The 10,267-nt window shown below is 40.9% G+C and overlaps 1 protein-coding gene across 5 annotated transcripts in view; it reads right to left on the bottom strand.

Moving 5' to 3' along the window:
• hdac7a (histone deacetylase 7a) overlaps positions 1-10,267 on the bottom strand; it is a 70,982-nt gene that overhangs the window by 14,086 nt on the left and 46,629 nt on the right. For all 5 annotated transcript variants that reach the window (XM_031286321.2, XM_031286318.2, XM_031286319.2 and 2 more), the window contains 13 exons: positions 9,962-10,152; positions 9,735-9,825; positions 9,062-9,176; positions 8,733-8,833; positions 7,828-7,950; positions 6,921-7,030; positions 6,045-6,146; positions 4,954-5,125; positions 4,022-4,227; positions 2,776-2,979; positions 1,838-2,069; positions 387-520; positions 15-135 (listed from right to left, as the gene is read on the bottom strand). In XM_031286321.2, the coding sequence (XP_031142181.1) occupies positions 15-135; positions 387-520; positions 1,838-2,069; positions 2,776-2,979; positions 4,022-4,227; positions 4,954-5,125; positions 6,045-6,146; positions 6,921-7,030; positions 7,828-7,950; positions 8,733-8,833; positions 9,062-9,176; positions 9,735-9,825; positions 9,962-10,152 (1,902 nt within the window). The remainder of the gene's footprint in view (positions 1-14; positions 136-386; positions 521-1,837; positions 2,070-2,775; positions 2,980-4,021; positions 4,228-4,953; positions 5,126-6,044; positions 6,147-6,920; positions 7,031-7,827; positions 7,951-8,732; positions 8,834-9,061; positions 9,177-9,734; positions 9,826-9,961; positions 10,153-10,267) is intronic.

The raw sequence follows: 10,267 nt of genomic DNA, 5'->3' as shown, positions 1-10,267 counted from the left end.
GAGGTGTTGCATACCGGCCAGTTTGCGGTTATCCAGTTTGAGTCTGTTCAGCGGGTTGGTGCCGTAGAGCAGCACATGGCGCTCGGTATGGACCGACTGCAGCTCCTCCAGAGTGGCTTTACGACCACGAATAGTCTGTATGAACATTTTTCATTTGACTTTAGGACCAAAAACATCACATTACATAAGGCATCATGTGCACATGGATATTGTATAACATTTCATGAATAATAATGTTAAACAGACAGAAAGCTAGATTGTGCTCCGACATAATCTCATGTCTCTGTAAACTCAACCTCTCTATTTTCAGACAGAAAATTATTATTTTACAATCAAATGTCATTTGTGTAGGTTAGAACCGGATGAAATGGTGTCCCGTGTCGTACCTCACACTGTCCCCTCAGGCCTCTCTCCTGTAGTCTGGACCAGATGCTCTGTATCCTCCCAGCATGCTCTGGGTGACTGCTGTTGTCTCCACATGTGCACTGGTGCTTCAGCATCTGGGAATCATACACCAGGCCTGCGCATGCACACACACACACACACACACACACACACACACACACACACACACACACACACACACACACACACACACACACACACACAAACTGAATTGATCTCAACATTTTGCACATACAATATACAGTGACTGCTTTTATAAGTTAATAAGTACTACTTCTTTAACTTTCTCAGTCAGTAGTCAGTATTTACACTCATGAGGGTAAAACTCTCCACAACGTGTTTAAGACTAACACCTACAGAGTTCTCTGAGTCTTTAATTCCATTTGTTCCTAAGGGCCGTAGTGTAGTGATCCGTAATGCCTTGCCACCAGCTGACATATCAGTCATTCCTTTAAAACACTTTTAAAACTGCACTGTTTTAGACTTTGACTAAATTAAAGTCTCAGTACTATTTTTAAATTGGTGTTTTAATTATACTTTTCTTTTATTTCTTCTTCATTTTTTATTCACATTTTAAAAAAGGCATACTATGTAACTTTTCCCTCTTCGGTCCCCCTACAGGTTGTCTCATTGGAACTACAGCTGGTTTGTTCATGAGTAGAACCCTCTGGTGGGCAGCCATTCATTTTTGATTTTCCTTTGTGGTGTCTGGAGTTACAACTTTAACTTAAGATTTGGTATAAGGGATTCCTATGACCTTTACTCCACCTTTACTGTAACCTCTGGAAACTGTTAACATGAGCCTAAGGGCCCTCTTGGACAGAAGAGCCCTTATTTGGAGTTATGCCAGATAGAAACAATCGATTGGTCAGTTCTCTGTTCCAATCATATACTTGCATATATTACGTTTATGTTAATGTATGCATAGACTATATACTGTGCTCACAAAGAAAGGGCAGAACGACTTTTTGGAAGAATTGGGTTGGTCGCTCTCCAAGCTCTCTGCAGGAGTTTGTAAAATTGATGCTGAATCTTTGCTTGTAATAAACCTTTTTATAATCAAGAACAGTGCCGGTGGATTCCTCTTCATACAGCATCACAGCATTACTATTAAAGGCACCACACCTTCACTTGTATATGTGGCATTTACCTCTGCTGGTCAGTGCATGGTGCTAGATGCTGGGAAATATATAAAATATCACTTTTATATTTTTTATTTTTTTTAATTATTATTATTATTAGATAGGAAATAAGGGAGACAGATGGGCAACCACATGCAACAAATGTCCCTGGCCGGATTTGAACCAGGGAAGTTGCGGTTAAACAATCATGACTTAACCCCTAAGCAACGGAGGCACCCTGTATTTGAAATATCGTTAAGGAAATGATTATATATACCTATTATAATACTCTGTAAACATGTTTGACTCACCAGTGGTGAAGCGTGGTTTGCTGCTGGGGTCCTGTGCGGCCAGGCTCAGGGGTTTCTCAGGCAGAGTGAGAGAGGTGGAGGCTGGGGATGACTGTGTACGTGACAGGGGGCGATGGACACTCAACCCACTACCGACCCCGCCACTGCTACTACCACGTAACATGGGCACTGCCAGGGTCTCCATCTGCCGATGCAGCTGCTGCAGCTGCTTCTGCTGTTCCCATAGCAACGACTACATAAAAAGGTGAGGGTGATAAAGACGAAACATAGTCAAGTCATATTTTTATTTAATTCTAACTTAATATCATAAACATAAAAGAAGACAAAGTTAAGAGTAGTAAGTGTAGAACAGAAAATGTGGAAAGCACAGATTTCTGAACCATAGAAAATATCAGTTCCATTGCCACACATATGGTATGCAGCTGTACATCCCTCGAAAACCTCTCAAAGTGATTTGTATTCAAGGCTGATATTAAGTGCTGAAACCCACAGAACTTCCTCCAGCTCACTGTCAATAAATTCTGAGATGGTTTTATTTGGCTCCTCCGATCTGACCTGTACCAACTAGAGCAGTCTGGGTCTGTCAATATCAAGTTTGACTCTAATCTTTCCTTAAAAATCAGGTTACTAAAACCATTCAATACCTTCTAACAAAGCCTGACTCCGGACTGTGTGGTTTGTCTGATCAGTGACTGACACATCTTCTTAAAAAAGGAAAAGCTCAGCTTACAGTGCATGCACCCTGTAACCACATCAAGCTTAAATGACCACTTTGATGTAATGAGTACTTGTCAAACCACAAAATCCTCCAATGGCAACAAGGATTATGCAAGTGTTAGGCCGCCACCTACAGGAGTGTTAGATGAAGAACAGTTGTGTGGTTTTATCCATCTTTCTTTCTTTCTATCTCATGTGTGAAAGTATGCTATTTTTCCAACCTGGTTGAGTATGAGTGCATGTTGCAGGTTCAGTTGCTCTTCCTGGCTCTTGGATGCTGTTGGCTCCGCCTCCCTCAGTGACTCCGCCCTCACTCTGCTCTGATAGGTTGGCTCTGTGGGCGACGTCCCGTCACCGTCCTCTGAGTCCATATCCTCAGAGGGGATCTGATGCAGTCTGGGCTTCTCGCTGGACTTAGACATCAGCTGCACATACACAAACATTTATGTTGGCAAAAATACACATGCAGACAAATATGTCTGTGCCTGCACTTATTCATTTATATGAAGACATGATGCCGCCAGACAGCAGACTCAAAAATGCACATACAGAAATGCTGATGTAGTCTACCGGTGTTTTCCATCAGCTGTTAACAGTCATCTGCTATGACACACTGAAATGTTGACTAAAACCTCTTACTCTAAAATCCCTGTATCAGTTACCACAACATTAACCTCACCTAACCAAGCTAAAGTAGATTTAACAGGAGAGGGGGATATGTGTGTAAATACAAGGTGCTGACTGGGAAAAAATGCCTAGTGCCTTGTGGAAATGTGACATTTTGGGCTCCAACATCAACTAATTAAGGATCACAAAAAGCAACACAAGCTGCATAAACTATCTTGTGAAGTGTGTTGTTGGAGGAAGACATCTTAGTGCTACAATGTACAAGAGTTGACATATTTAAATTGAAATGTCCACATCCAAGATTGCAGCCTTGAGATTATTGTGGTTCTCCTTCTAAAGATGGAGCGCCACAAGAATCTCTAGAAAGTTCTTCATATCAAAGGTAATTCCATATTCAGCCGTTAGCCGCGTATATTAGCAAAGGCAGCCAATGTTAATGGATTTGCTGCCATATTTCCCTCATGTGTCAATACGCTTCCACAGTTTGTGATTTGTAAAGTTTGTAAAACAAAAACTTTGAATCTTTTACCAGTCTAACTTAAACTTTGCTGGCAAACTTTTTTCCAGGATGCAGTTTTAAGTCTGACCTGATGTAAATGTCAGACTGCAGCAAAAATGTCATTTCAGTACGGCCTCAGTGAATGTATGTATAAATACAAATGATCAAGAGGCAGACTTAATATATTTTCTGTTATCAGTGACTATATGAAGTTCTGCACATTAGCACATCCAACACACCCCATACTGGACTGAACCCCCACCACCATGGCAAGACAGTAGAACAGGTCAACTTCAAATATCTTTTTTTAATTAGTGTGCCTTTACTTCTCCATACTGTACCTTGCCCAGGTGAGTTTGCTGTTTGAGCCTCTCCAGTAGTTGTGTGCTGTGTTGTTGTTGGAGGAGATGTGTGTGAAGGGTCCGCGAACTCTGGGGGAGGGGCTCCGAGCGTGTTCTGCTCAGAGGCTTGTGAGGATGAGCGCCTCCAGGAGCCAGGTGGTCTAACTGGGGGGCAAACTGTAATGGGACGGAATCGAGGCCTGGAACTGGTCAGAGACAGAGACACAAATAGTTAGTGTCTGTCAGAGTTACATGAATACACAGACACACCCAAACAATTTCTCAAACACACAATAGCTACAACAATGTCAAACTGCTACCCCTGCTGCCTTGTAAATTGACTTAATAATTTCTAATTTCTTTTACCCTACAATATTGTTTATTTCCAACATGTTTTTCTTACGTGTTGCCTTGACAACATAGTACAGTAAAGCCAATGAACTGAGAGAAAAATAAGAGCACAGGTGGATGTGGATAAAAGGAGGCTGAATATGACAATGCCAAAGTATTTTTCTTGCCGATCCATCAAAGAAAAATATATTATTCTAAATGTCACCACTGGGTGGTGCTCCAACATCTCAGACGATAAAATAAAAGACCTTGGTGAAAGTTGATGAATGGATATGTGTCCTTTTGTGGCTATTTGGTAACATCTTGGATGGTTTTTTTTTTTTTTTTCATGTGCATTACAATCTTAGTCTGATATGTAGATCAGTTACAGAACGTCGTTAGGAATACATAGTAATTCCTTTTCAGTGTTTCAACATCATAAATTGTGAAGCTTTTGCACTACTGGGTATGTATATGCTTTTACATATCTACAGTATGTGTTAGTGTGTGTGTGTTAGTGCGTGTGTGTGTGTGTGTGTGTGTGTCTGTGTGTGTGTGTGTGTGTGTGTGTGTGTGTGTGTGTGTGTGTGTTTGTGTCTCACCAGTGAGTAGCGGAGTGTGTACCAGTCCAGAGGACTCCAGGATGATAACAGGCAGATGAGGGTTCAGCTGCCCAGCCTGATCTTCTCTGCTCAGGGGGAGGAAGACCTGCGAGCCCCCGGCTGTAACCACTGGCACCCGGCCGATCCTCAGAGAGGACAGCTCTCCTTCAGCCTGCACACAGACAGTTTAACCAGCTTTTATAGCAACAGATGACATGCAGTCTGACCTGTTATCACAGCTGAATTAGAATGAGATTAATATATTCCAGTTGTTGATAGAAGGTGATCAGTTCTGTTGACACTAAATCATTTGTCCAGGAGACGTCATAAGAGAAACTCTCAAGCCACTTAAATGTTTATATATGTATACAGTCCACCAAAACCCACAAAGATCTTTGTCATAGTGAAACAACATTTAAATAGAACCATGCTTCCTGTATTATTAGGGAGGGTAGATTGTATTCATTCATTCATTTCATAGAGATTTTGAAGTCATGGGATGTGATGACTTTACAGACTGTCCTGTACAGTCACTGCATCTTAAAACACATTTCCTTAGGTCACTTAGTCTACAACATAACTATCTGTCAATAGGACCCAGGGGCAGATGCACAATCTTGAGTTCCTTTCATGTAGCCCGTCCTCCTCCTTGCCAGCTTTAATTAAAAATGTAAAATTCTTTACTTACCATGAGTCTCCACCATTTATTTGTATCCATTTAGTGATGTGTGTTTATGAAGTACTTTTTATTTATTTTATTTTATTTATTTAAAAAAAATCTTTACCATATGTATTTTAATTGTTCGTAAACCTCAATGTCATGTAATTACTGTCATTCCTTGTTGTTGTGTTTTTGTTTTCGAAAATAAAAAGGGTCTGCAAATAATGAGATTTCCTTATATTATATAATACAAATAATGTGTTTTTAAATGTGTCTTAATGGAGCAAATCACTTTTGAATATACACTTGAATATATTAGATTACATAACTTTTTTTGAAAGAACTGAACACGTCTCTCCCCTGTTTCAAGGAAAAGACATGATTTAAGAATAGCTGTTATGATAGACATGTGTTGCAGTTCAGTGTTTACCCTTGCGTTGGCTGGTAGTCCCAGTGTGATGGTGGGCAGAGTGGAGGGACTCTGGATGGTGAAGTTAGCTAGAGTGCCATCTCTGAGCAGCAGCCTCTGGGCCTAGAAATGCCAAACATAATTACTATTCAAAAATAATGCATATTTTATTCAAATCTGAATTAAATTGTGTTCATTTAACAATACACTTTTCTAGATAAGAGAAATCCCATTTCATCTTTAAGAACAGTGCTGGTTATGTATCCCATAATAAAGACCCTGCTTTGATCCCTGCTCTGCTATAGATACACAATTTGTCTATGCTATGTGCTCTTAATATTTTCTGCTGCAGTGAACAAATGTAGTCTAATTAAACCTAAGATAGTGTGCTGTCTTGACACGCAAGAATGATGAGTCAGACCTCCACAGCAGGTGTGACAGAGGCTGACTTTATGTGATTAAATGAATTATGTATAAACAGCTGACAAACACTCAGTGTTCCCATACTCTTGTGTCGTTGCTTTAAACATGTCATTACTCAGCATCTAGGCACAGCTCATGTACATGAAACCTCTTTCTTTTTTTTTTAATCAAACCGTGTGCTTACTTGTTTAAAATGCTCATATTTTTCAATCTCTAAGACAAAAGAGCCTGTCTGAAAGGCAAAAAAAAGGTCTTTTCTATTTTTCTCTTTATCTATCAATGTTCATCGTGATTTCTTGACGACCAAACCAAACCAGTTTTCTATCAAAAGGGGAACTTCTCAAAACTTCTTTACAAATTGAAATAAAATAACTAAACCATATTTTTGTCTGTTAATCTTGAGCTGATGTTTTAGTTTGTTTTACTTCATCCTTTATTCTGAAAGGACTCAACAACATGTGTGTCTTTGCTAACCTCATGCGAGAGGCCGCCTGCAGATGGCAGTAGACCATTCTCATTGGGCAGACTGTCATTAGGAGAACTGCAGCCAGAAACCGGAGTGCTACTGCTGCTGGGGGATGAGTCTGGTGGGAGACAGGCAGTGTGTGAGTTTAGAATATGACTATGCATCTTGATCTTGAATTTTCTTTAAATTAAGCATAGTAAGAGAAAAAAACCTTGGTTTGACTAACTGAAATGATCACATTCAACAACAATAATGCATTACCACTCATTCATTTGTGTGTGTTTGTAAGTTTATTTGATTAGGACAATGCACATTAATCAACATTTCTGTAAATGCGACAGTGGCTAACACTGGCGCATTAACCCAGCCAGTTGGCTAATTTTTTAACTGTAGTCCTAGTATGCATGTCTTTATGGTGGGAAGAAACCAGAGCACCCGGAGGAATCCCACGCAAACACGGGGAGAACATGCAAACTCCACACAGAAAGGCCCGGAACGACCTGGATTCGAACCCAGAGCTTTCTTGCTGTGAGGCAAAAGTGCTAACCGCTGAGCCACCGTGCTGCCTCAGGTGTGTGTGTGTGTGTGTGTGTGTGTGTGTGTGTGTGTTCTTGTTTAGCTACATTCGTGGGGTCCAAAAACTGGGAATACAGTGTACTTGTGGGGTCCCGACAGCTTTGTGGGGCCAAAATGCTGGACCCCACAACTTTAAAGGACTGTTTGGTTTTAGGATTAGGGTTAGAATTAGGTTATGGTTAGGGTGAGGGTTAATGTTAGGCATTTAGTTGTGATGGTTAAGGTTAGGGTAAGGGGCTAGGGAATGCATTATGTCAATGACGGGTCCCCACAAAGATAGTGAGACGCACTATGTGTGTGTGTGTGTGTGTGTGTGTGTGTGTGTGTGTGTGTAATTACCCAGTGTGTCAGGTACTCTGTGCCTGACAGTGGCTGGGGCACTCTCTTTGCGGGTGAGCGGGCTCTTGCGGGTGTTTAGGTGTTTCTTCAGCTTGTGTTTCACCTTCAGATTGGGCTCAGACGCTACAAATGAAAGCAACGTGGGGATTTCATTACGTGCAAATGGTTTGCTACATCCTGTTGCTGACTATACTATAATACCACAAGGCTTCAACCTATTTCCAATTATTGAAATATTTTACATTTACTGTTCACTGAACACATTTTGACTTGTCATAGTAGGGAAAGCACAGGTGTTACTGATAACATTAGCGATGGCTCCATTATGTTCAGGCGTCCCATTGGGCCAGCCCACAAGGACCCTGAAACTGAAGCAGCTAAATGGAATTCAATCATGTTTTAATATTATTGTTTGGACCTTTGCTTTTCTAAATGAGACAAGACAAAATCTCTTCTGTGAAAAAGGCCAATGAATGGACATGTGGTACACCAACGAAAAAACACAGTAGAGTAGCATTACAGTTAGCAAGTATAAAAGATAAAGCCACACTGCCCATTCTAAATCTGAGTTAAAATACATGACAAAACACAAACAACATGACAGGCTGTGATTATGAAAGGAAAATGTATCTTTAATTTAGATTAGTTTATAAATGCTACATCACTGAAGTAGTGAGTGGGACGAATGGCTAAATCCATAAACAGCCAAAAAACTGTTCCTATTGTGGAGTACCAAGATGGTGGTAAAAGATTGATTTGTCATTCGATTTGTCAGGATCTTTCACATCGTAATTTAATTTGTCATTTTTTTTTATCTTCAATTCACAATTTGTATTCGGAACATTTAACTAATGCTAATTCAGCCCCTTCCTCTGGATTAAGTCGGTGAATGTCAGATGTTTTACCTGCTCTGCGTAGAGGCGTCCCTTGTGAACCATCAGAAGACGGCTGTGCTGGAGACGAGGCCATAGGCTGGGAGGATACACTGGGGTCTGGGCCCAGCTTTCTGGAAAAAACAAAACACAAATACACAAAAAAGACATACAACCATTAGGATAAATAATCACACCACATAAGAAAAAAGTTTATTTAAAATCCAGATTTTAGAGTCAACAAGAAATCAAAGTGTTATTCAAAGAATTATCGGTGTGTAGTAGAGTTAGACTTTTGTTTTTTCATGATGCATATTTGGTGTTTTGATACTGTTATACTCTTTGTGTGTATTGTGTGTCACCTGTATGCTACAGGAGCTACAGTGTTGGAGTTTGTTCTTTCCAGCGCCGCCTGTTTCTGCTTCTTAAGAATCACCTCCTGAAGTTTCTGTTTCACCAGGGAACTGGCCACTGCACCTGTCAATCAATAACACAAACTCAAAAGAAGGACACACCTACTGCTTCATCGTAAAAGGAGGAGCAAGGTGAGGCCCAGCCAAAAGCACAGTGTGCAGGACATAATCGGTGACTACAACTAAAATACAGTATATGACAAAATCAACTAGAACAATTCTGTTGAGAATTCCGTTCCTGCAAATACATGTATTATTGTATGTGTGCATGTGTGCAATGCAGGGTAAGGTCACTGGTTTCTCTGAGAGTATGTTTGCTGCTGTTTCTCTCTCTGTGTGTGTGTGTGTGTGTGTGTGTGTGTGTGTGTGTGTGTTATTATCTTTAACTCTCATCTCAAAGCAATTAGCTTTCAAAGTGGAGTAACACTGTTCAATAACCATGAATGTGATCTCTTACTGGGACTTTCCTCCCTGGCCATGATTAGCACTCTGGGCCATAATTAATTTTATAAAGACGTGGAAATTGCTTTACATAACGCTCAGTGAACACAAATTTACAACTTCAAATGTAAATTGAAACTTGTAGTAACATGTGTGAGTAAGGGTGTGCAAATGGACTCACTCTGTTGACTCTTGTCCTTGTGCTTTAGCTGCTGCAACTCCTGTTGTTTCTCGTGGTGCTCCTGTTCCCGCCTCCTCTGCTCCATATTAAACTAAACCCCACCAAGACACATTTATATTATAGCAACACATATTTCTGGAGATCAACATGTAAGAAAATGTAATGTACAGCATTTTGAAGTCTTTTCACGGACAGTTTGTATTTAATCCCTGTTTTCCATTCCTTACCCGGATGTGCTGGTGCAGTTGCTGTTGGGAGAAAGAGGTGCGGGGCTGAGGAGAGAACGGAGTGAGGAGTAAAGGCGGGTGCAATGGGGTAAGGAGCGCCGTGTCTGAACCAGGGCGCATCCCCCGCTCCCCTACCCTGAGGTCCATGGGAAACAAGGCCGTGCACGACACCGGCAATGCCACCGAGAAATCTGGGAAAAGAGAGGGGTGAGGGGAGGGAGGCGTCAATTTCAATTCATCCCCACTAAGAGCAGTCGGTTTACACAATACTCCGTGGGAAACCCTACCTGAAAAACAATAAGCACA

Source organism: Sander lucioperca, chromosome 12 (assembly GCF_008315115.2).
Source record: "Sander lucioperca isolate FBNREF2018 chromosome 12, SLUC_FBN_1.2, whole genome shotgun sequence".
In the NCBI taxonomy this organism is placed as follows: Eukaryota; Metazoa; Chordata; class Actinopteri; order Perciformes; family Percidae; genus Sander; species Sander lucioperca.
This window is presented reverse-complemented; position numbering and strand designations above follow the sequence as displayed.